Raw genomic sequence first — 27,657 nt, 5'->3', positions numbered from 1 at the left:
CTCGCACACACAGTCACCGCCTTTAGCTCACCCGTTCCGGATACGATATCCGGTTCAACTTTTTTTTTCTTCGCCTGTACTAAGACGTTAACATCGCTGTTCTTATACCACCAATAGCCACGCGTGGGTGCAAACGTATCTTACGTCCTTATCTCGTCGAGACCAAACGAAAAGGACGGAGAAACCATAAAGCACTGAAGTACAGCGTGTTCCTTTGTTTTTCTTTTTTAATGCATTTCGAATGTTTGCCGCGGTTGTATTAGGATGCAGTAAAAAGATTTCGTGATAAGAACCGTGATAGAATTAACATATAGTATTTATTCGTGATAGTAAAAGTTTATTGTTTTTAGTGCGGTAATGGAGTTACAAATCACGTTAACAACTTAGGTATTTTGTGTTGGTGTCAATGGAAAATTAGGTGTGTAGACGCTTTAAATAACTGATCGCGTTGTGATAATTATAGGTTCTGGTAAACACTTCACCCTATGTAGACCGTGAGTCTGTTCATCTAACTATGAGCGAAGCACTGCTCTTGCTAGGGCTAGTGTTAGCAATTCTCTCAAGTCGAGCACGTGAGCTAACCCACACCCCTTCTTACTGGTGGTAGGACCACTTGTGAGTCTGCGTGGGTAGGTACCACCACCCCGCCTATTTCTGCCGTGAAGCAGTAATACGTTTCAGTTTGAAAGGTGGGGCAGCCGTTGTAACTATACTTGAGACCTTAGAACTTATATCTCAAGGTGGGTGGCGCATTTACGTTGTAGATGTCTATGGGCTCCAGTAACCACTTAACACCAGGTGGGCTGTGAGCTAGTTCACCCATCCAAGCCATAAAAAAAAACCTATCCGCCCGTAGCTGGAATAGTCCTTTAGGTTATCAGAGATTAAGTAGAAGAAAATATACTCATCTTGCACTTTTTTATTATTGCTTGTGGGTGAATGAGCTCACTGCCCGCCTGACGTGAAGTGGTTACCGGAGCCCATACATATCTGCAAGGTAAATGCCACCAACTACCTTAAGATAGTTCTACGGTCTCAGTTTCCACAGTACATTTATATCGATTATTAATATTATTTATACCGTGTTTGTTTAATTCTTATCTTCTTAAGAAGAATAAAACTACAATTTTTAAAATACAATATAGAAAAATACTAGATTGCCCCTGGTGGCTGGGTTTAAGGCTCCAGAGTGAGAAACTATTATTATTATATTTTGATATATTATTATCTTTTAATTAAATGAATCAATGTGAAGTTAACGAGTTGGCTACTTATCGTTACGAAAGCGTATCGTAAATCCCTTTTCCCGTCAATCTGTCCGGAGCGTGACAGCGAGAATATTGTGACACTTCTAATTATTTTAGTTCTATGCCGTAATGATTTTGAGGTGGCCAGTTTTTAAATCGTAAGCTGTCTTGGTTGATATGATCAAGGAATTTTATAGTTACTTCCATTTTTCTAATTAGCTATCAACTAACAGACTCTATGTCATTAATCGAGAATTTACTGGTGGTAGGACATCTTGTGAGTCCGCAGGGGTAGGTACCACCACCCTACCTATTTTTGTCGTAAAGCAGTGATGCATTTCGGTTTGAAGGGTTGGGCAGCCGTTGTAACTATACTGAGCCCTTAGAACTTATATGTCGAGGTGGGTGGCGGCATTTACGTTATGGATGTCTATGGGCTCTGGTAACCACTTAACACCAGATGGGGTGTGAACTCGTCCACTCACCTAAGCATTTTTTTTAAATTGTTTTAATGGGACACGACTTTTCGCAATAGGCCGGCTACCAGAAACTATATATCACAATGTGAATAACGCTACCCTCTATGGGGTCGAAGACGCTGTTATATTGGAGAACTGTCCCATATTTCAACTAGGAAGGCATGGCCACTTCGTGCCAGAAATATTGAGGATCGTTGTAGCTGTCCTTGCTCAGACCTCAGTGATATTTTCTTAGGAAATGCACGGTAGTTGAGCATAGTGTTCAAGAAGATTAGAGGAAGAGATGCCTATAAACACAAATGACGTCACTAAATTCGTTCATAGCCACTTCCCCGCTAAACCTTACCACTTGAACTCGACGATAATACGTTAGGATTAAATCTCGTATAGGTGACAGCTACTCTAATCAACTTTCCCCTGCCGTTGCCGCTTCAGACGTATGTGACGACGGTTTTAACGCCGATTAACTTGTCACACAATGTCGACGCGATCAAGTTAAATAAAGAGATATGCAATCGTAAAAACATAGTTCGAATTTAATTTGATGACAAAGTTGTATTATACGGTTTGCATTTTTAAGCTATTGCATAGCTTTTATCGCGGGCTTTGAGCGCGGCGACCGAATCAAGAAATTCCGTAACGAAAATAAAACCTAACACATCCCACTCCGTCTACTATGTAGCTCGCGTTAACACATTCACACGTTGCGCTTAAAAAACGTTATGCAATAGGTTTAGCGCGACAGTCCCCGAGTGCCACACGTGATTATTTTTTTAAAGTTATAAAAGTTTTATGCGTGAATCGGTACAGTCTGAACGATTATAATCATAGTCATTTTAATTCGTTTCGATGTTTCTATTCAAAGTGCTGAAAACCTTTAAATTGTGCTACTATTGTATTATATATCTTTTTGTGTAATTTCTTGTGGTAGTTAATTATCTATAGCCGCAAATCGAAATTTATTTCATCCAGGAGAAGACGCAGAACTTGTGGATAGTATTTTTTATTTATTAGAAATTTATTTAGGTACAAGTGGCCCGCTAAGGCTACTTAGGGGTCTTTAAAAAAAATTCAACGATATTTGACGTTGTTTTATTTGTTTTAGATAAAATAACACTTATTGCGGCATAATTATAATAGTTAGACATATGCTGTCACGACACTTTTTGTAAATAATAATGTGTTTTACAAAGTCGTAGAACATTATATTATTCTTTCATCAATAGTTTTCGCAGGGCACGCGATGTAAAGAATATTTTAGGTAATTTTTTTACACCTTGGGTTACATTATTGGAGTAAGGATCCCAAATTTTTTTCAAAAAATATTATAGCCTATGTCACTCTGGATTAGTGTAGCTTCCATACTAAGAAAGAATTTTTCAAATCGGTTCAGTAATTTCGGAGCCTATTTAATACAAACAAACAAACAAATCTTTCCTCTTTATAATCTATACTAATATTATAAAGAGGAAAGATTTGTTTGTTTCGAATAGGCTCCGAAACTACTGGACCGATTTGAAAAATTCTGTTTCCATTAGAAGCCGACATTGTCCCTGATGAACTTAGGCTACTTTTAAAAAAAAAAAAAATCTTTTTATTTTTTGGTTTCATGTGTGTTTTAATGTTTCCGAAGCGAAGCGAGGGCGGGTCGCTAGTATTAGTATAAATTTGTATAAACTAGTATAGATGGGACATAAACATTATGAATAATAATTATCGAAATTCGGGCTCTTGCCAGAATACATGTTTCTAAATGCTTGTGATTTTTGGGAGTTAAGCTTCACTTACTTCCAAACTAGGATGATTCCGATGAGAACACACGCGGCCAGCACGAAGGAACACAGTCCGATCACAGCAGAAGTTTGCAGCGATGACCCGTTGTGGTTATACGCGTCGATCTTCTGTAAACAAATGCAATGTTAAATTAACTAGTGGTCCCCCCTGGTAGTCGAAATTCGACTATAATTAATTGAAATTATAAGTTTGTACATTATTATGATTCTATTGTCAAATACTATTTTACTTCTATAATCACAGATTTCACCAAGACTACACTTTAGACGAATATTAATAAAGACAAACAATATTAATCTATTGTCAAATTGACCACAGACTTTAAACAATAAGAAAAGTTTGACAATAAACAAATATGCATGCGTTTGTGTGTCAAATACACGGTAGTGTGTGTAATGTTTTTTTTAAATTGATTTAATGTATTTTTTATGCATAATTTAAGAAGATATTAACATTCTGCACTCCTTCTCTATATTCTCTATAAGTGGGGGAAATTTCATACTCCTCCGTCCGCGCAATTTTCGTAAAAAGGGAAACAAAGTTTTTGCTTCACGTATTAATATGTAGATAAATAAAAACTATGCAAAATTATCGGTGGCTTAGCTGTAACGTATTCGTGTTTTTTATTAGTGTTGTAGTGGGACTTTTTGGCTGGAAAACGTCAAGGCTAGTTGTGTAAGTATTTTGGCGATTTAATGGGCTTTTATTTCAGGCTTCATTGTCTAATGTAGACTTATTAGGCACTTGAGAGCTGTGAAAGGGTACGAGTGTGGAAAAATGAGAGATTATCTCAGAACGTCGCTCCTCGCGTTTACCCAAAAACTCCAGTGAAGGCACAGTAGATTAGTAGATTTAAAAAAAATGCAGTTTTTCTCTTGTTTATGTAGCATTGTGTATTCATATGAAAGTATATGTGAGTATGCTTACATTTATAATATTATATTAAATAAATATATGTAGTCTTATTTTAATGAATTTAAATGCTCCAACATAAAATATATGTACCGCCAATCATGAATTTGGGTTGACTGGTATATAATCCTTTACAGCGTTACGTTAGCCGATATACGTATCATTTGTTATTGCAAGTTTAATACACAGGTGTAGTCCCATCGATCGATATGAGTACACCAGGCGTCCTTATTCTTTAAGGCTTCGTCAAACAGAACGCGTAATTAACGCTGCGTTTTAACGTCGCGTTCTTTACATGTCACACAAATTGACTAGGTGAGTGAGATGGGGAGTGCTCTGAGGAATTGTTCGAGATGATACCGGCATCTCGTTTTTACCATCGCACCGCCCGTCACCGGAGTAGAGTTCATCCATACTACCTGAAGCCACTGCGGTCATCCACAGTGCGTTTCCAGAGGTCTTTTTTGCCACGTACCATCCGGCTATGGAATGAGCTCCCCTCCACGGTGTTTCCCGAGCGCTATGACATGTCCTTCTTCAAACGAGGCTTGTGGAGAGTATTAAGCGGTAGGCAGCGGCTTGGCTCTGCCCCTGGCATTGCTGAAGTCCATGGGCGACGGTAACCACTCACCATCAGATGGGCCGTGCGCTCGTCTGCCTACAAGGGCAATAAAAATAAAATAAAAAAAAGATGAGCCCAACGCTCCTTGACGCAACGCATTCACCAAATCATAGTGCCTATCGATAGCAGTGTGAAAATTTAAAAGTATTAAGATATCGAGTGATTCAGATGTGGCATTGTATAAGCATGGGTGTTTCCTATTTCTATCTATCCTATACGCCGCCTATCCGCGCCGTCAGTTTAGCGCTCCGACGCGCGCTAATTACGCGTTCTGTTTGACGAAGCCTTAAAGTCATAACGATAATTTAATTACACTAAACAAAGCTTTCCGAGTGAGCACATCGATAATCGTATAGAACGAATTGGATGGTTTCCAAAATTCGAAACATCGACCGCGATTTGTCTTACAACCGCTCGTTACCGATGCCAAATAGTGTTGGCGTAGTTCATCCTGAATCAAATCGAGGGCCTTATTAAAATACTCACTTAAAAACCTCCTTGAAATATCTAGGACCGGTTGTCGATCTTTTTTTTTTGTTCAATTCTGTCACTCACAATCTGGGTTAAGCGATCATAGAAAATGCCCATGGACGCCATAAATACTGTTGCTTACATACTTTTACACATATATATATATTCACGTCATCACGGATCCTCCTGATCCATTAACGGTGCTTTTAGCCACTACAAGCACCGGTCACCGTCCTCGTCGAACCCGTCGCTTGCGACGAAGGGCTCGACGAGCGAATTAACCCACAGACACAGTCCACTGAGTTTCTCGCCGGATCTTCTCAGTGGGTTGCGTTTCCGATCCGGTGGTAGATTCTGCGAAGCACTGCTCTTGCTAGGGTCAGTGTTAGCAACTCTCCGGTTAGAGCCCCGTGAGCTCACCTACATACGCTAGGGTAAGCTGACATAGCCTCTCAAAGATATCAGCATAGGAAGGAAAAAAAAAAAAAGGTCATTACTTTGGAAACTAAACGAAACGCAGCGATTCCCGAGAGATGGCAGCACGATTACGGTATCGTCGGAACTCGGCTAACTTCGTGCTACGACAGATCCTAGCCGATGGGAGCGCGTAGACGCCATCACACTTACCAACCAGCCTTCTTAAAGAGCGGTGCCTCCGCCCTAAGAACTGTCATTTGTTTTCGTTTGCTAACGTGAACAGAAGATTTCTAAATTGTTCTAAGATAACAAACGTGATCTTAGCTCGATCGTCTTATTCGCCCCTATGATGTCTGACGATGGTGTTACTAATGTGGTTTCTCCGACGTATATATAACTAGCGACCCGCCCTCGCTTCGCTTCGGAAACATTAAAACACACATGAAACCAAAAAAATAAAATAAAAGAAAATTTAAAAAAAGTAGCCTATGTTCATCAGGGACAATGTCAGCTTCTAATGGAAAAATAATTTTTCATATCGGTCCAGTAGTTTCGGAGCCTATTCGAAACAAACAAACAAACAAATCTTTCCTCTTTATAATATTAGTATAGATTGATCGCGAACCACAAAATCTTGACGGCGGCGATATCAAAAAGTTGGCGATGGCGAAACATTTTTCAATTACTTCATTTCTCAACAGGATATATGACATTCGCCATTTTAAATTTAGTTGAACGCTCATTTTAGATATAAACGAATTTAAATATGTTCACGTAGAAATTAGTCATCGTAGTTTAGTAAATATCTAATCATCATCATCGTCATCATCAGCCGATGTTCACTGCTGGACATAAGCTTCCCCCGAGGCTCGCCACAATGACCGGTCGTAGGCAGCTCGCCTCCAGCTGATTCCGCCGACGATTAGACAACCCTCCCAACGTAACTCACAGACATGTAATCAGATGCACTAAGCTTATTTGGTGTGATCATTGGTAAAGCTGGAGCATGCAGGGGTACGTTCCATTATTGTATTTTGGCCCGGAGAGTGGATGTGTCTTGGTTTGAAGAGTGCGACATTCCTCCAATGTAACCTTCAACGTCATGACTCATGGGTGGGACATCGACGGTATCCTTTAACTATGTATAATAAAACCCCCAAACACCAGATGAATAGTTAAGTTCCTTTATGTATATAGTGCAACAAAAAATATCCTAAAACTAATTCGACATCCCTAATATTAACGGCGCACGAGGGTGTGTTTTCATATAAAATTTTTTCTATTTCACAATCACCATAGTCACGCGATCGTTCGCCGATGAGGCGTTTTGAGGTCGTATACCAATCAGTAAAATAATGTCTTATTATAATTGTTAAATAGTGAAATTAGGTTTTTTTTAGGGTTGTATCTAACATATAATTTTATATTTTGGATTTCTCATTTTAAGTTGTTGCACAGGCGTGGGGCCACCCACGCAATTTGAAGTATTTTTGTCGCAAAAAGGGCTATGCGGCCCTGTTCATTACATATGATTGCTTCGGAAATAGATGGTCACCGGTGATCACAAATGATAAAACAAAGTTTGATTTTTATTACATAAACCTTCACCGCGAAAGTCAATCGTGAACATTGGTTAAGTTTTTTTTTTTTTTAGATGAGTGGACGAGCTCACAGCCCACCTGGTGTTAAGTGGTTACTGGAGCCCATAGACATTTACGACGTAAATGCGCCACCCACCTTGAGATACAAGTTCTAAGGTCTCTAGTATAGTTACAACGGCTGCCCCACCCTTCAAACCGAAACGCATTACTGCTTCACGGCCGAAATAGGCAGGGTGGTGGTACCTACCCGCGCGGACTCACAAGAGGTCCTACCACCAGTAAGTTTTTTTATTTCATTTTTATTTCATTAGAAAAATTGGTACCCGCCTGGGGGATTCGAACATCGTTGCATCACTAGATACGAATGCATCGGACGTCTTATCCTTTAGGCCACGACGACTTGTAACTTTGCTATTAATAAATAACAGTGGCAACCCTAACGTTACACTGTTCAGCGAAATACAATTTATAATTGTTCAAAACGGCATTCGTATATTCAGCGCGGAGTGCAGAGAAACACAATTAATATTACGAGTTAATTGGATAGATTCTATCTGCGCGGGGCGTGCTCGCGTCTAATTCGTTTCGGGGTGACTTATAATCGGCCGGTTCCGCTTTCCGTTTAATTTATACACGTGTTCAAAGGTGAATCTATTTCTTGTCCAGATTATTCGCTTGTAACATTCATGGAGTTATATATTTTTAAGCAATATTCGTATACTTTCTTGCAATATACGGCCCGCCCATTAGACCGTTATTAGTGTTGGAAGCAATTTATAAGTATATCTCAGAGATGACTTATTTGAAATAAAATTAATAAAAAAGGCCGGTAAATAGGTAAATAGGCTCACTCGTGAACACTCTATTACATCTAACCTTTAATTAATGTCAAGGATTTTATATTTATATACAGAATCTGATTCTAAGCAGTAGATATGTGTCACTATATAAGAACTTTTTCTCCTTAATAATTTAAGTGAAAAAATTTGTTGTTAAAAAATAACAGAATGTATCAAAATTACAAGCCTGGATTAACTACGTTTTATTAAATATTATTTAAGTAAAAACTAATCTATGTTTTTAAAATCAAAATCTTACTAGGAAAGTCTGCTATGGCTTAGCAATGTCTTATTGTAAATTCGAGTCTCATCTAAATAATTACGGATTATTTAGCATATGTTGATAGCTTACCTGGTAATAAATGCCTGCCGTGGCTTATAATAACATGAATACCACCATCTTAATAACATGAGATCACTGTCTCGATTAATTATATTAACGGCTATGCTATGTCCAAAAAAGAATCCATGACTATCCATCTGATCATAGTTGTAATAGATCAGATAGTAGAACCTACGCGTGCATTCTACAAGCTTTGCTACCGTTATTTATTTACTATATATACATAGATCGCATTTAAATAAATTGTTTTTCCTTCTTGGCTGGCTTGGCTTGTTTACTGGTGGTAGGACCTCTTGTGAGTCCGCGCGGGTACCACCACCCTGTCTATTTCTACCGTGAAGCAGTAATGCGTTTCGGTTTGAAGGGTAGGGCAGCCGTTGTAACTATACTGAGACCTTAGAACTTATATCTCAAGGTGGGTGCCACATTTACGTTGTAGATGTCTATGGGCTCCAGTAACCACTTCACACCAGGTGGGCTGTGAGCTCGTCCATCCATCTAAGCAATAAAAAAAAGAAGCTTAAATCACTAGAAATTTCGGTCATTTTAAACTCAAGGAAGGACCTTCTGTAGGATTAACAACAAAGAACCTGTAAATTTCACCTATCGTAATGCGAAACGTAATACGTGCACGGGCGATATCAAATGGCAACCCACAAAGAATGTTAAGGACCTCTAGCGCCCGTCTCGCGATAACCATCAAAGCGCATGATCCCATGCATTATACCCCGGAGAGGCACGGCGATTTGTCAAAAGCTGGCATTATCTGAACGGGAATCCGTCATCGGCACAAGACGATTTACCGAGTCATATCTCACGGCATCTTCGGAGGCGCGCAACGAAAAAATAAAGAGAAGAACGTTCGTTTATTGACGCTTCGGATTCTGTAGGATACTAAAATGGTGATGTTGAAACGCACGCTAAATGTGAAGATCAGATATGAATTGTGAAATTAACGACGCAATCATTATTTATGCTTGGATAATTAAAAGAACTAGAGGTCCCGCAGTAGTCGAAATTCGACTATAATTAATTGGAATTGTAAGTTTGTACACTATTATGATTGTATTTTGTACTTCTATAACCACAAATTTCGCCAAGGCTACACTATAAAAAAATATTAATAAAGACAAACAATATTTTGTCTATTCTCAATTTGACCACAGACGTCAAGAACAAAAGTTTGACAATAAATAGTATGCATGCGTGTGTGCGTCAAATACATGGTATGTAGTGTGTGTAATGTTTTCTTTGTTGATTTAAAGTATCTTTTATGCATTAGGTATTTAAAAAAAAAATATTAGCATTGTGCACTTCTTCTCTATATTCTCTATAAGTGTGAAAAATCTCATACTCCTCCGTCCTCGCAATTTTCGTAAAAAGGGATACAAAGTTTTTGCTTCACGTATTAATATATAGATATAGTTTTCGTAAGCAGCTGATTTGGTTGATGGAGGCGTTATTAAGCAAAACGATCTTTGACTGACTTGGTGGTGCGTAGTTAGCGACCTTGACTCCGGTCATCGTTCTCGTCGAACCCGTCGCTTGCGAAGAAGGGCTCGACGAGAAAATTAACCCACAGACACAGCCCACTGAGTTTCTCGCCGGATCTTCTCAGTGGGTCGCGTTTCCGATCCTGTGGTAGATTCTGCGAAGCACTTGCTAGGGTTCGTGTTAGCAACGTCGTCAGGTTTGAGCCTCGTGAGCTCACCCACTAGTTAAGGTTACGCTGAAATAGCCTCTCAAGGCTATCAGCTTAGATGGAAAAAAAAAGACTGACTGTTGCGCTCATGGTCGCGGGTTCGATTCCCACATCAAGCAAGCATTATGTGATGAACAAGTTTGTTTGCTCTTTGTCTGAGTGCTTATCATTACATAGTATAAAACAAAGTCGCTTTTTCTGTCCCTATGTATGCTTAAATCTTTAAAAGTACGCAACGGATTTTGATGCGGTTTTTAAAAGATAGAGTGATTGAAGAGGAAGGTTTATATGTATAATAACATCCATTAAATAGTGGAGAAATCAATAATAAATTACAGTTTCCGAAGCGAAGTGAGGGCGGGTAGCTAGTTATCTATATATTATATATATATTTAAACATACATAAGTATGTTTATCAGTCTTTGGTACCCATGACACGGTAAATCCTAAATTGGGTACGTGATTTGTTCTCAATTCTCTCTCTCTCTCTTCCCAGCTATTTATCCCACATGGTGGTGGGGTCAGCTTTCCTAACTTTACTCCTCCACTTCGCTCTGTCTTCGACATCCTCGTCAGCAACATTGCATTCTCTCTTGTCCTTCAGCACTACGTCCCTCCACCTTGTCTTGGGTCTGCCTCTGGGTCTCCGACCGGGGAGGTCGAGCAGTAGTGCCAAATTTCCGACGTAGTCAGGTGGCTTCCTTTTCACGTGACCATACCATCTCAGCCTACTCTCCTGCATCTTGTCGGCGATGTCCCGTACACCTAGACTTCCACGCACGTACTCGTTACGGATTTTATCGAGCCTAGTCACGCCGCACATCCACCTCAGCATTTTCATTTCAGCAACTTGAATGGTATGTACGTTCCTTTTGGTTGCCGCCCATGTTTCGCTGCCATACACAAGAACAGGCCTTATTATAGTCTTATAGATCATACCCTTGAGCTTAACGGGCATCCTCCTATCGCAGGTGACACCACTTACTTCTCGCCATTTTAGCCACGCTGCGGCTATTCGGTGTTGAATGTTGCATTTTAAATTTCCAGATCTGTGCATCATAGTACCCAGATACTTGTATTGATCGCACATGTTTACAAGTTGACCGTCAATGGAAATCGGACTGTTGTCACCTGGATCTGGGTCATTAAAAGACATATAATGTGTCTTCGCAACACTCAATATTAGGCCACCGGCTTGTAACTGCTGTTTCCACAACAGGAGTGCCTCTCGTAGCTCTGTGCGGCTCTCGGTGCAGATAGCAACGTCGTCTGCATAGATGAAAGTCCACGAGGCTGAGGACTGCGCCACCTCAGTGAGTGAGTCTATAACCATGCCGAACAGAAAGGGACTCAGTACTGAACCTTGATGCAGACCTTCTGCAACTGCTATTGGTTTTGTCTGACCCACTACTGTCCGTACCATTGACCTCGCATCCCTGTACATGTCAATTATGACGTTAACATAATGTTCGGGTACATTCTTCTTGCGAAGGCTCCACCAGATCGTATCTCTTGGCACACGGTCAAATGCCTTTTCCATGTCTAAGAATGCGACATACAATGGCCGAAGTTTCTCACGATACTCCTCAGCGATCGTATTTAGAGCAAACATAGGGTCTGTGGTAGATAAGCCCTGTACAAAACCATAGTGATTTTTGGATAGTGAACACTCTGATCTTAGGCGGCTGTCAATCACTCTTTCATACAGTTTCATAGTATGGCTTAACAGCTTGATCCCGCGATAGTTGCTACATTCGTACTTACTGCCCTTCCCCTTATAAATAGGAACTATGGTGCTCAATCTCCACGCCGCTGGCATTTTGGAAGAGCGCAACACACAGTTGAAAAGTTTGGTGAGCGTTTCGATTCCGTGCTCACGAAGGCACTTCCAAGCTTCCACTGGAATACCGTCCGGTCCCGTGGCTTTCTTGTTGGCCATCTTATCTAACGCCATTTTGACCTCATTTGGACGTATTGGAGGTATAAGTCCAATGTTCCTGCCCACTTTTGTTAACTGTATAGCAGCTTGAGTAGGGTTCAGTAGCTGTTCATAATATTGATGCCAAGCTGATAGTACATCACTATCCCTATACAGAAGCTCACCATTTGGATCTTTAACAGCCCGACATCTAGTGGGATCCCTCGTGCTCCAACAACGCTGTTTAGCGAGCTTAAATATACATTTTTGACCTTCTTTTGTTTCCAGTTGCTCGTACATGGTCTTTAGGGCAACTGCGCGCTCCACTGCCACTATTTTCTTAGTCTCCTTCTTTATTCTTTTATATCTTTCTTGGTCTTCAGAAGTTTGGGTGGACTGCCAGGTCTTAAAGGCATCTTTTTTCCTTTGAATGGCATTTTGTACTGCTTCTGTCCACCACCAAGTCTCTTTATTGTTTATTCTACCACCTTTTGTACGACCAAGAGTAATATTACCAGCTTTTACAATGGATTTGCTAAGGTGATCCCATATATTGTCAATATCCAACTCAGTATCAACTTTCAAGTTGCTCAGATGGTTACAGAATTCGGGGATCTTATCTCCTTTTAAGTTCCACCATTTGGTTATTTCCGGAGTGTGAGATGTTTTAGTTTTAGATGTTTTCTTAAAAAGCATATCCATTACAACGATACGATGTTGAGTAACGGCGCATTCTCCCGGGATGACCTTGCAATTTGTTACCCGGCCTATGTAAGCTCGATTTACTAATATATAGTCTATCTGCGATGTTGTTTGTCCACTTTTGTATGTAATTGTATGTTCTGGCTTTTTAGCAAAGAAAGTATTTGTTATAGCAAGATCAAATGCAGCAGCTGTTGAAAGAATAACTTCCCCCTCCTCGTTTATAGTGCCAAATCCATGACCTCCGTGCACTCTTTTAAAGGCCTTATTTTCTGTCCCTATGTGACCGTTTAAGTCCCCACCCAACAGCATTGTCTCCTTCGAAGGTATTTGGCGTAGATGATCTTCCAAAGTTGTCCAAAAACTATCTTTTTCAGCCCTGCTACAACCCGCCTGGGGAGCATAAGCTGATATCACATTTATGACTTCCCCTTCAACAAGTACTTTTAGAGACATCAGTCTGTCGTTAATTCGATTTACTTCTAAGATGTTTTCGAGGTGTTCGGCTTTGACAGCGATTGCTACACCATTTCTTCCATGCCTAGCGCCTACATACATGAGTTTGTAGCCTTCTCCGATGTTACGAGCTTTTGCACCAGTCCATCTGGTTTCTTGAAGGCAAGCGAAATCCACCTTTCTACGCTTGAAGAGTGAAGCAAGTTCCTTTGTTTTCCACGTTAGTGTTCCAACATTCAATGTAGCGAAGCGGAATTTCAGGCTACAATTTGGGACTAACTTCATTAGCCGAGCCCGTCCATGACTCGGTAGCCCTAGCATATTGTTCGCAGATGTAGGGCGATATTTCTGCGCGTCGTTTCGCGGCGACGCCCTATCCGTTATCCCAAACGTATTATGTAACCTGTCCATTTGCTTACTAAAATTTGGCGAATTTTTTGGGTTTATTAAAAGGTACCGATTGCCATCTGACATACCAAAACCTACCCCGCTTGAAGTAGGGAAAACCCCCAGATAGGTGATGTGTCCGGGTACAGTTATTTCCTCCTGTACATAGTGGTTGTCTGGTTATCCCGCCAGAGTTTCGGTCGCCAGAGCCTCGTCCGTTGGTCAGCAGGGTGTACCACGAGCAGGTGAGGTTGACATTTGAGATGGTAAAGATCTTAGTTCCATGCCCCTTACACCCTGTGATTTGTTCTCAATTATTATTGTTATTTATAACATAATAGGTAAGTAATATAATAAGTAACTTTTAATCCATATATATAAAAATGAATTGCTGTTAGACTAACGAGTCTCGCTAAAACTCGAGAACGACTGGACCGATTTGGCTAATTTTGGTCTTAAATTATTTGTGAAAGTCCAGAGAAGGTTTAAAAGGTAGATAAATATGAAAATGCTCTGAATCAAATAAAAATAACAATTTTGTTTTTCCTTTGATCTGTCCCCCGTCGGACGGATTCCTTTTGTTTGTTTTAAATTTATTTTATACAAAAGTTTAGGTCTTTTATTTATCGATTGAGGCACTACGAAGTCTGCCGGGTCAGCTAGTCATCAATAAATATACGGCTAAATTAAAAGACTATTTTCCAGTCAAATTGAATAGTTTCTGTTGTTTGAATGTTACGCCGCCGCGCCGGTCCCTAATATAAAATAACTGGAATAAAAATATTCAAAACGGTCGCCGATCGTTCCTTATCGAACTGTCGATCTCTAGGCAGTAGCCGATTTGTCAATGGTTCTCTTTAATTAATAAAAATGCCTCATCGTATGAATACCGGGTCCGGTGGCGTCGATGGCCGTGTGCGTTCTTATTGTATGTATATATGATGCGTGCGTTTGTGTGCAAGTAGACTTTTTTTGTGTTTAACGGTATTCTATTGCAATTATTCCTGAAATAATTAAAACCTACAGTTCATTTTTCTTAGGAAACTAGCAATACAGGAAGGACGTTTAGGTAGTTCTTCCAAATGCTCACATAAAAGTTTTATTGACTGAAACATCCCAATTGTTCGTGAAAACTATTTATATATTGGCAGTTGCACTGTGCAAAACAATTTGAAAAGACTAATTCGTCATTGAAATGATTCGGGTCCAGTTTATTGTTATATTGTAAAGTTTCAACTTCATCTAATGAGATAATGAATAAACCCTTTTTTTTTAAACCTATTTTTTCAAACAACTCACTCATTGTAAATTGTACAATTTTGATTTTGTGACAGACACATAACTTTCCAGAGACTGTTCCAAAGTAGCTTTGTGTTTCGGTAGCCCCTAACAGCTAGTTTATTAAATTCGTCCTTGTCTGAAAGCATACCTATATAAAAATAGTCTTTCTTCCAGGTAAAGGCTGAAAATATACTATAGTCTTCAATCTTGAACCTCCGACCTCTCGTGAGAAGGACATGATAGTGCTAGATCAATCTTGAAGTTAATATCAGCCAAAATGACAAGAGAATATTAGAAACATCACAGCCATGTGTTCCGAAGCCGAAAAAATCTGAATAAAACCGGTAATTAATTCGGGAAAGTTCTCGAACTTTCGTGAATTATGATTATCGGGTGCCCGAAAGTTTCGCCGGGGCTTCCGAGAGACGAAGAGAGAAAAAAATTGAAGTTCCCCCCGAAATAAAGAAGTGGAATTGAATTTAATTATTCAATTAATGGATCGAATTATTAATATTAAAGGGTCGGTTCAGAGTTTCGGCGTCATCAAGGTTTTTTTTTAATGGGGCAAGTTAAAACCTGACTCGAGAGAACAAGAAAAACTTTTTACCCTAATGCAATAAATAACTATCAATCATCATTCATTATGAGTACATACGAGGGCTGCACTAAAAGTATCGGGAATGGAATATTTCCACTGTTCCTGTCATATTAAAATCTTTTTAATTGAAAACTCCTTGGTTTTAAAAATCGAATACCATTTATTTATTTAAAAAAAGATTCTCGGTCTTGTCACGAGGTTTTGTCAAACTTGTTTAGTCGTTGAGAAAATGGAATTGACTCGAGAAAATTCAAGAGCGATGATTTATTATGACTTTCGAAGTGGTTTAACACAAAAACAGTGTGTTGACCGGATGATTTCTGCATTTGGTGATGAAGTCCCATCCAAAACCACAATTTATCGCTGGTTTGCTGAGTTTCAACGTGGACGTGTCAAGCTCAGTGATGATCCCCGTCAAGGTCGTCCAAAAACTGCAGTCACCCAAGAAAACGTTGATGCTGTGCGTAAGCTGATTGAGGAAGATCGACATGTGACATACCGCGATATTCAGGCAACTTTAGACATTGGCATGAGTCAAATACAAATAATCTTGCATGAACAATTAGGTGTAAAAAAGTTGTTTTCCCGATGGATTCCGCATTCGCTCTGTGAAGAGCAAAAAGCGGCTCGCGTTACTTGGTGCGTGAGAACTCTCGAAAGATTCCATGCAGGATCCTCAAATGCTGTATACAACATTGTATCAGGTGACGAATCCTGGATATACGCGTACGAACCCGAAACAAAAAACCAGTCACGAGTTTGGGTGTTCGAAAATGAGTTAAAGCCAACAAAAATTGTTCGTTCACGGAGTGTTGCAAAAAAAATGGTGGCCACGTTTGTCTCCAAAACCGGCCATGTTACGACTATTCCTCTTGAGGGACAAAGAACGGTTAATGCAGAATGGTATGCTAGCATTTGTTTGCCACAGTACGTTTCTGAACTCCGTAAAGAGAACTGCAACCGCCGCATCATCCTCCATCACGACAATGCGAGTTCTCACACCGCGCACAGAACAAAAGAGTTTTTAGAGCAAGAAAACATAGAATTATTAGACCATCCGCCGTACAGCCCCGACCTAAGCCCTAATGATTTCTATACTTTCCCTAAAATAAAGAATAAATGCGTGGACAGAGATTTTCATCACCTGAAGAAGCTGTGGGCGCCTACAAAACGGCCATTTTGGAGACCCCAACTTCCGAATGGAATGGTTGCTTCAATGGTTGGTTCCATCGTATGGAAAAATGTGTCAAATTTCGCGGAGAATACTTCGAAAAGCAATAAATACATTTTTAAATAGTAATGTTGTGTCACTTCGTTAATTCCCGAAATTTTCAGTGCCGCCTAGGTATCTTAATTTTTGTGAAGCAGACGAAATATGCTGAATATATGAAACTACCCGCATTTTTGGCAACAAAACAGTGTGGGTTTTCTGGTCTCGATATAGGACACGTTTTTTTTTGTTTTTTTTTTTCTATCTATGCTGATAGCCTTGAGAAGCTATTTCAGCTTCGCCCTAACATGTAGGTGAGCTCACGGGGCTCAAACCGGAGTGTTGCTAGCACTGGCTCTAGTAAGAGCAGTGCTTCGCAGAATCTACCACCGTATCGGAAACGCGACCCACTGAGAAAATCCGGCGGAAACTCAGTGGCTGTGCCTGTGGGAGGACTCGCTGTCGATCAAGTGTTAAATGGCGAAATTGAAGCTATATTTACCACACCACATTATAAACACAAATTTTATTATTACTTTTATTTGTCATACCACAATATTTTGGTTTATTATTAACACAAATAACCCATAAAACTACAGAGTACATTCTAGAAAAAAGAATACCAAAACCAAATGAATGGAACGCCCAAAAAGGAAGACGACAAACGTTGTCTCATCAATCTCAAACCCCATTGCTTGTACAAACAAACAAACGACCAGAACTAGCCTCAACGATAATGACAAAACAAATTTTCATTTAATTACCATTTAAAACAATCGAAACATGATTCTGTTTAGCGCACCGGAAAGATATCGAGGAATAAAATATAAAGGGGCCCTTATTATGCGCATATTTATAAGTCTCAGGTTGCGTTGTCATTTCGAATGATTATGTAGATTGTGGGTGCGTGTGTGTGTATCTGAGATAAATGAAAAGTAGTTTTTTTTTTGTCTCAGTTTGGATGGCCAGATGTTTTAGGACCGTGAACGGCCATCTTCGAACCAAAAACCTTCAAGGAGCTCTAATAAGAAGCTTATTAATTACTCAGCCACCTTCGAACCTTCAAGGAGCTCCAATAAGAAGCTTATTAATTATTATTTTTATTTTAAATGACAGACGCAGGAGATCATAGCTCACCTTGTTGAAAATAGCGTGAAGAACGTGAAGCAAAAACTTTGTATCCCTTTTTACGAAAATTGCGTGGACGGAGGAGAATGAAATTTTCCACACTTATAGAGAATATCGAGAAGAAGTGCACAATGCTAATATTTTTTTAAAGTAATGCATAACAGATACATTAAATCAATAAAGAAAACATTACACACACTAGATACCATGTATTTGACGCACACACGCGTGCATACTATTTATTGTCAAACTTTTGTTCTTGACGTCTGTTGTCAAATTGAGATTAAAATATATTGTTTGTCTTTGTTAATATTTTTTCATAGTATAGTCTTGGCGAAATTTGTGATTATAGAAGTATAAAATACAATCATAATAGTGTACAAACTTACAATTCCAATTAATTATAGTCGAATTTCGACTACTGCGGGACCTCTAGTTATATATTAAAAGACGACATACGCTTCGCATCGTGAATGTATGCAGTTATCTTGATATGTGAGGTCAATGTATTTATTGCATCGAAACTAATTACTGCTTCGCCTTCTATAATACTATAACACTCAATTATCGGTTATTGAAAATATATTAATTAAAATCTGCAATCTACCAACTATGAAAAAAAAGCCTTATATTTCATGCAAGTAACTTTAAAAACAAAATCGAATTTATGTGATTATCTAATATGTTTATTAGATTATCTAATATGTTTATTAAATAATATTAGGCTATATTTCCAATTGCAAGGACTCGGGTAAAAGCTTCCTCCAAAGATAGCAAATCTTCTCTAGATCGGGCTATTTTAACCTAATTTGTAGTTGCTAATTTCTTTATACCTTCTTCCCAGCTAGAATAATATGGTCAATGTGCAAATGTGTCACGAGGCAGTGTATTTACCAGCAATTAAAAAAGCAATGTATAATGATAAACGCGTCCCAATAATAATAGCCTTGTATTTTGTAGTTAAACAAACGAAGATTCTATTTCGGCACGTGTTCAATATAATTAATATGTTGCGGTAATTAATATTATTTGCCAATTAACTAGCGCTGAAGTGTACATAAACGTTACACGGTGGTTTACCCGTATTCTGATTAAAATTATACATGTGTATATCTTAATTTAGGGATGTCCAATCGGTATGTTTCGTTGAAATTTTGAAAAACGCTGTGTCGCGGATCTTAGGCTGTGAATCATTCATGTTTTGTTATTTAGTTATTGCAATTGATGGTTAGAAAGGATGCAAGGTTCCTAATTGCCATCAACAAGCTAGAGATAGAATTTTAAATTATACGATAACTGTTTCCCATGTTAAAATAATCTTATGAGTCTTTCACGGCCTAATTATGATGGTGGGGGAAGTTGTCCACAGTGACTAGTTTTCGTAAGGGCTCTATGAATTTATTTTGCCCCCACGCTGTTCCAATTGATAATTTCTTACAATGACCAGTGGCATATTTGTTGGACCTTCTAAAATCCCAAATAATAGTTTTGAATCGAATGGACTTATGTTCGTTTGCCGGTAAAGTAAAAAATCGATAAAAAGACTGCTACGAATCGTCGAGCTGCAAACAAAAATCGATATGGGATCAGACCACCGCGAAATTCTCCTAAAGTATGACTAAGGATAACGTGTGTGGGTTTTCCTAGAGGTGTCAACGTTATATCGTCTTAATTTACCAACACCTTAAATTATGTCTCAATCACTGCGATAAAGCTGTTCGGACCACAGGAATTTGATTCCGGAAACTGCCCTACAAGTAAGAACTATGCTACGCTATTTTGAATTGAAATTAATTGTTTTTCGTTTTGTTCTTTTCAAATATCTTTTTACGCCGCTGTGATAAATACATGTGACTGTCAAATTATTTTCTTTTTTTATTGGGATAGGTAGGCGGAAGAGCTCACTGGTCACTTGACGTTAAATGGATATTACGCACAGTGGCTATGAACTTTGCTTAGTTTGTTTGAATTTTAGTTTATTATTATTCTTTCACGTCATCACGTCATTCTACTAGATATTACTGGTGGTAGGACCTCTTGTGAGTCCGCACGGGTAGGTACCACCACCCTGCCTATTTCTGCCGTGAAGCAGTAATGCGTTTCGGTTTGAAAGTTGTCGCAGCCGTTGTAACTATAATGAGACCTTAGAACTTATATCTCAAGGTGGGTGGCGCGTTTATGTTGTAGATGTCTATGGGCTCCAGTAACCACTTAACACCAGGTAGGCTGTGAGCTCGTTCACCCAGATAAGCAATAAATAAAAAGATATTGGGAAAAAAATAGAAATTGTAACGGTATTTGATAGCGGAATCATTCGGCACAATCAAACTGATTATGATATGATTCACTGATTCTCTTATTCAATTTATTTAAAATTTTGTCATGAAAAATATGTTCTATACATAAATATAAAAAAAAATGCATGCATATCAACTTATACCTAACTCAATTACGAAATAATCATCATTTTTCTCACGTTAAAAAAGCGTATGCTGTGCGAGCCGTGGGCTTCTTTGAGAGGCGCGTCGCGCACTATCGCTCTCCATCGCTTCACGTATGTGGGTTAACGACTTTATACAGTAGCTCAGTATAAATTCGTAATGATTTAAAATAAATAAATAAATAAAAAGTTTTTATATTTATTATTCAACTTTCATTGTTATGGGATTCATTGTACAAAACGGGTTGATTTACTATGGCTATTGTACGGCTTTGGAACATAGTCGTATTATTTATTTATTATTGTGTGCTGACAGGTGGATCAGAGGAGATGTGAAAGTAGCCCCTGTTATTAACAAATTAAAGAGCGGACGGTTAGCGTGGTATGGACATGTGATGCGTAGAGAGGAGATGCATGTGACTAGGAGATGTATGGAAATGATAATGCAAGGTAGAGGCGGAAGAGGTCGACCGAAGAGGACATGGATAGAGTGTGTCAATGATAATATGAGAAAGAGAGGAATGCGTTTTTAGATGGCGGCTGATAGAAGAGAATGGAATAGAAAAATTCGATGTGCCGACCTCACCTAATGAGGTAAGGTGGAGAAAAAGAAGGAAAAGAAGTGGATGAATTCACGAACCGCCCGCTATAAAGTGGTTACCGGAACGCCTACACACAAAGTTCCGGAGATCACAGAGATGATGCTGCTACTCACCTTGAGACATCGTATCGAAGTTTATTATCGTTAAAGGCTATACTTCATAAGGGAATTCATAACTGCTTCGCGGTAGAAATAGGAAGAATTTCGGTACCAACCCGCGCGGCATTAATAGAGCGACCCACCAGTAAACATTTAGAATGACGTTAGGCTTGGTAGGCAGCGGCTTGGCTCTGCCCCTGGCATTGCTGAAGTCCATGGGCGACGGTAACCACTCACCATCAGGTGGGCCGTATGTTCGTTTGCCTACAAGGGCAATAAAAAAAAAGGCCCGTCTTGGCATAACGGTGAAGTCACAAAATAAAATAAAAACGATGATACGTATATGCAAAATGTCACACAAAAAACTTCATAAATTATAAATAGAGTGTTAACATTTCGAATTTTTTATTTATTGCTTAGATGGTTGGACGAGCTATCAGCCCACCTGGTGTTAAGTGGTTACTGGAGCCCATAGACATCTACAACGTAAATGCGCCACCCACTTGAAGATTTATAAGTTCTAAGGTCTCAAGTATAGTTACAACGGCTGCACCACCCTTCAAACCGAGACGCATTACTGCTTCACGGCAGAAATAGGCGAGGTGGTGGTACCTACCCTCGCGGACTCATAAGAGGTCCTTCCTACCACCAGTAAAATTAAAATAGCGTGTCAACATTTCGAATATTCTATCTCTCTTCTTTTTCTCCACCTTATCCCACTATGTGGGGTCGGCACAGCTAATTTTTCTCTTCCATTCTCTTCTATCAGCCGTCATCTCAACACTCACTCCTCTCTCTCTCATATCGTCATTCACACACTCCATCCATGTCTTCTTCGGTCGACCTCTTCCCCCTCTACCTTGCACTACCATTTCCATACATCTCCTAGTCACATGCATCTTCTCTCTACGCATCACATGTCCATACCACGCTAACCGTCCGCTCCTTAATTTGTTGTTTACCGGGGCCACTTTCACACTTTCTCTATTATATTCTATATCCTACACAATTCTGTAACTGCTTTAATCCCGCACATTCTATTTCAAATACCGAAAGGCGCACCTCTGTTTGAATTAGCGCTCAAAAGCGGCAACATCAAAAGAGTTTTGAACAAACACTTGGGACACATTCAAATAGTACAGAGAATCAACGCGAGTGATGCACACAAAACATTTATATGACGTGATTCTTCATGTAAAATTTTAAAGGAACATAGGGTTTGTTTGTCATTGAAATTGCATTGGTAAGCGGAGAACAGATGGAGGCGGGCAGGAGGACTTTACTGGTGGTAGGACATCTTGGGAGTCCGCGCGGGTAGGTAGCACCGCCCTGCCTATTTCTGCCGTGAAGCAGTAATGCGTTTCGGTTTGAAGGGCGGGACAGCCGTTGTACTGTAAAAACTGAGACCTAAAAGTCATGTCTCGAAGTGGGTGGTGGCACTTATGTTGTATATTATTATGTCTATGGCTTCCAGTGACCACTTAACACTAGGTGGGCCATGAGCTCGTCCGCCCATCTAACCTGCTTCACGGCAGAAATAGGCGGGGCGGTGGTGCCTACCCATCCGGACTCACAAGAGGTCCTACCACCAGTAAAACATCATATATTATGAGTATCTAAATAGTATAAGTCGTATATATAAGTATAAATAAATATAAGTATTTATAAATAATAAAAGTATCTAAATTAGTTAAAGGAAAAAATAATTTCACAGAGATAGTCACACGCATCGCGTAGTGAAAATATACTGAGAGACGTATATGATACATCATAAAGATGGAAAGATAAACTCCATTGTCGCACACGGCTTCATTAGTGCCCGCATGTATCAAATATTTACAGACAGAGATAAAAAAGTTTTTCCGTAAGTTTTGATTACGTAGCGTCCAGAACAAAAATGTGTGTCTGAATTCTGAATGTCGTCTTAAAAAGAAAGAAAAATAAGCAAGATAACCAGGCTGTATAGCTAAGTTATACGAGCCTGTACTATTTATGAATAAGAAAATTGAAAATTAATTCATAGCCCCTCGTGGTTACTAGCTATAGGTAGGCAAAAAATAATAGAAATTAATTATTATTCAGTCGATTGACTACCGCAGTAGCGCCCCAGACTGCTGGTCCGAGGGGCGTGAATTCGATTCCCACATCGGCCAAGAATTCGTGTCGTGAACAGCCTTATTTGCTATTTATTCATATTTATTAATATGTTTTAAATTTCCCTCTCTTGTGCACGTCCCATGTCTTTTTATACTAATCTAGTTATAAAGAAAATTGAAGAAAATTTACGAATGAGAAATGTCGCCACTCGCCGTCACACACTGCAGGACATATAGACCTCTTCCAATCCACACTATTGAACCTGGTCTTTGGCTCTATCTACTTGTTTATTGTTGGCCACGTTTTGAAGGTTATCGTACTATATAGACAGGGGATATCTCCACACAAGAGCCCGTCTACTCCAGCAATCGTCAGTTTAAAATGTCCAGACCACTGCCACTCCGGCTTGCCAATTCTCTGGGCTATATTGCTGACTTTAGTTCTCTATCAAATAACCTCATTGTATCATTTAGATGAGCTCCAAGCATGCTTTATCATTTTTTAAATGATTTTTGTACACCATACTTATGACTAAAAGCGTCAACAGTTCTCGATTCGAAAATCACCAATGCCGGATACCATGCACAGCAAGCGTAGTTAATGCTTGATCAATGCTTAGATTCACTTAACAAAAATTAAAAAACTGGACCCTATACTATGTTAAGTTGGTAGTTTTTATCTTAATTCCTCACTTAGTTTATCAAATAGAATTTACATTACACATTAATTCCTGAAGCGAGACGCTCTGGATGGCTAAAAGATAATTTTAATCCTGCTTTTAATAATGCTGCTAATTAACATAGCGTCTCTCCGTAATCAAGGGAGTTTTTTAGTTTTCAAATTTATTATGCAGCTGAATTATCTTTGTCAAATAAACGAGATAACTTCTCACATACTTACATGTTTATAGTCTTGTTGGTAATGAACCTGGATCGTAGCCCGTAACTTTATTGAATACATTTAGTAATCTAGCCTAGGTGTCAGACATTGGCATATGCGTTCCCAATAGTCACAATGCAGGAAACGAATTCTAGCTTGGAATTGTGTGATATGAAACTTTCGTTTGTTTGACTTGTTCGACTTTGGCTCTATAAATTCAGATTATTTTCTATTAGTTATAAAGTCCTTCAAAATATTCAGTGTGAGCTCTACATGCTGCTCTACATGACGCCACCGACAGGCGTAGAGGAGCATCATTAAATAGAAATTAATCTCTCATCAAGTAAGTCACGACTTTAGATAGTGAGCAAGACGACGCGACGAGAAGTAGAATTCAGTCCTTAATTACAAATAATAAAACAGATATAGTTTAATGTTATGTAAATTATTTATATTATAGAAGCAAAATAACGACTAGTTATTTATTGTACACTGGATCCATTGGCAAAGGCTAAAAGCACTGTTGCCTCTTACAACATTAATATCTCAGCATTTGAGTGGGCGCCTGTCTAATCGAGATAAAGAGACCATATAGAATAGACCGTGTAAATGAATTATTTGTGATACAGCATAGGTAAGATCTCTTGAGAGCTTAATACCTTACTTAGGCAATTATTTAAAAGATCAATTTTTCTGTTACATGGACGACTTTTTTTTTTAAATTAATGTTGATTCTTAATTGGTCCTTCGATGACTCATTGTGTAAGGTACCTATCGTACATATAAGTAAAATATAAAATTGCAATTAATTTCTAAATAATGTTATTGGTGGCACGACATTTTGTAAACCCACATGGGTAGGTGGTGTAAACCCACATTATTCTGTCTATTTTTACAGCAAATCCGTAATGCGCTACGGTTTAATGGATGGTTCACCGGTTATCAAATTAAATTGTGACTTCAACCTCATGTCTCAAGGTAGGTGGCGGCATTCACTCAGTAATGTCTATATGCTCTGCTAATCACATAACAGTAGGCCTTGAGCTTCCACATCCATCTTAACCTTAAACTAAACTATCTAAACCTTACTTGACTAGTCTCGGATACGGCAGTTTTAATGGGCCAGTTTGGCAAAGCCCAATATTTTGCCCGATTTTGAAGAAATTAAGTTTATATGAAAAAATTAAAATCCAAAAATGCAAGCGCCTAATATCAAAGCTATTTTAAATAAAGGACAACAATGGAATTCTGAATTGTTTCTGAAAAGTGATGGTATTATAACTCGCAAATAATAAGATGAGGAAAATCAGAATTTAAAAAAATCTGCTAAAATAAACTTACTGGTTCCGTATCGCAAGTTTCTAGGTCAGGTATAGGATCGTCGCCGCAGTAATATTCTGACTGAAGGAACGGCGGTCTCGGCGGCGGAGGCAGGAGAAACTCTGGAGGTGGTCCCAAACAGTCGCACTCCGTCAGATCGGTGGGTTCCAATTCCCACATCGCGCTATTATCTAAACTAACACTATTCACAACCTGCTCACTGATATCACTACCACTTACACCACGTTTATTACGCTTAACATCTGTGGTTCTGTGTTTTATCAAATTCGCTATGTATAGTTCGTCATCGACGTCACTCCACACGTTCTTCCTGAGTTGGTCATCTTCGTCTAGCTTAGCTTCAGCAGTCGCTATAACATTGATAGCTTCTCGTTCTGTCTCATATTTTGCTTGATTTTTTCCGCTATCAGCATTTTGTTGTTTTAAACCTCTTTCTTTGTTTTTATTGTGATTAAAGTTGGACCAAACATCGCGTCGTGTCCAAACAGCGTTCGTCGACGCTTCCTTTGGACTCCCGTTGTATCTCTCGTCCATACGCAATCTTCAACGTTTTATCTGAAACAAATAATTGTATAATTTTTAACATTGTCATGTTCTCGATCCAATTTCGTGTTTGATATGCAACGTGCGGCTTCTACATGCAACGTAACCTCTTATTATTTAATAGGACTAACACCTCATTTTGTTTAACAAAGCCGCCTCAATTAGAGGCTGCCACGTTTGAGAGCACAATGGGTGCGGAGCCCGTATCGATATCATCGGAACGGCCTTCGGTTATTTTAATTTATTTTTTATCGTTTCAAATTGGACGGACGAGTTTCTAGGTATGCGCTCCGAAGTTTATTTCTTTCATATCGAGATGTAGCTTGATGTTTAGAAAGTTTAAAGTTCAGCGTTTTTCGATATTCCATTTTGATTTGCATTTCGTTTTAGAGTCGTTGTTGATCGAAAGCCTCTGATCTCGTTTGAGAGCGTCATAGCGAGATTGAAAGTTTTTGATAATTTTAACATAAAATACACATTGAAACAAGTACGCGATATATCTGACCGAGTAAAAAGATTTTTCTTATTTTATTTAGAAATTCAAGAATTTTATTTATTTTTGGCTGCAATTTGCATTTGGGTATAACATGTACGAGTATGTGCCATTTGGTTGAATAAATTGTTGCTGTTATGTAGATTATGTATCTATATGCTGTAGATGTTTCGGGACTTCAGACCGCAACTGACTTATATTATTAAGTCGATTTTTCAATTATTGTAGAGTGTACTATTACTTACATATGTACATATATTACTTATTTATACTATCTTTCTTTTAAATATACTTTTACTTATACGTATACTTGTGAACTATTCTTTTTTTTTTTATTGCCCTTGTAGGCAGACAAGCATACGGCCCACCTGATGGTGAGTGGTTACCGTCGCCCATGGACTTCAGCAATGCCAAGGACAGAGCCAAGCCGCTGCCTACCGTTTAATACTCTCCACGAGCCTCGTTTGAAGAAGGACATGTCATAGCGCTCGGGAAACACCGTGGAGTGGAGCTCATTCCATAACCGGATGGTACGTGGCAAAAAAGATCTCTGGAAACGCACTGTGGATGACCGCAGTGGCTCCAGGTATTCTTCTATCCTTTGTATCGAAATATATGACTGCCGTGAGCAAACGTAATGTACATATTTTTTTTATTCTAAACTTTTAAGTTCGTCTGAAATACTGGTAAAGTCTGGAAATCGACAAGGATAATTCTGTTTCATAATTCGCCTTTTTAGAAGCCCGCAAGCACGAGTCCCTCAACTATGCATGGGTAAGTTTAAAAGTGGCGCAAGGTGAAAACTCTGCAAAAATTACGCGAAATCCCAACATGCACTTTGCTTTGCGCGCACGATTTTATGTATGTTTCAAACACACGAATCTATAAATATGGTTCAACGGGCATTGAAGCGTTCGTAATTCTTTTAAAACACTTCAATCTTGAAACACCATTAACGGACGTGAGAAAATCATACAGAATGACTTCGTTAAGTCGCTCAAGAACCCTTCGCGCTACGAGTGCCCGACGGAGCAGTGACGTGACGTGAATGTGACGT

At 39.0% G+C, this 27,657-nt stretch overlaps 1 protein-coding gene across 4 annotated transcripts in view; it reads right to left on the bottom strand.

Annotated features, from left to right (window-relative positions):
* The window catches only part of LOC101740264 (uncharacterized), a 224,299-nt gene that overhangs the window by 23,230 nt on the left and 173,412 nt on the right, over positions 1-27,657 (bottom strand). For all 4 annotated transcript variants that reach the window (XM_062676049.1, XM_038020392.2, XM_012697665.3 and 1 more), the window contains 2 exons: positions 25,565-26,119; positions 3,515-3,627 (listed from right to left, as the gene is read on the bottom strand). In XM_062676049.1, the coding sequence (XP_062532033.1) occupies positions 3,515-3,627; positions 25,565-26,098 (647 nt within the window). In that variant the 5' untranslated portion in view covers positions 26,099-26,119. The remainder of the gene's footprint in view (positions 1-3,514; positions 3,628-25,564; positions 26,120-27,657) is intronic.

Source organism: Bombyx mori, chromosome 25 (genome assembly GCF_030269925.1).
Source record: "Bombyx mori chromosome 25, ASM3026992v2".
Lineage (NCBI taxonomy): Eukaryota > Metazoa > Arthropoda > Insecta > Lepidoptera > Bombycidae > Bombyx > Bombyx mori.
This window is presented reverse-complemented; position numbering and strand designations above follow the sequence as displayed.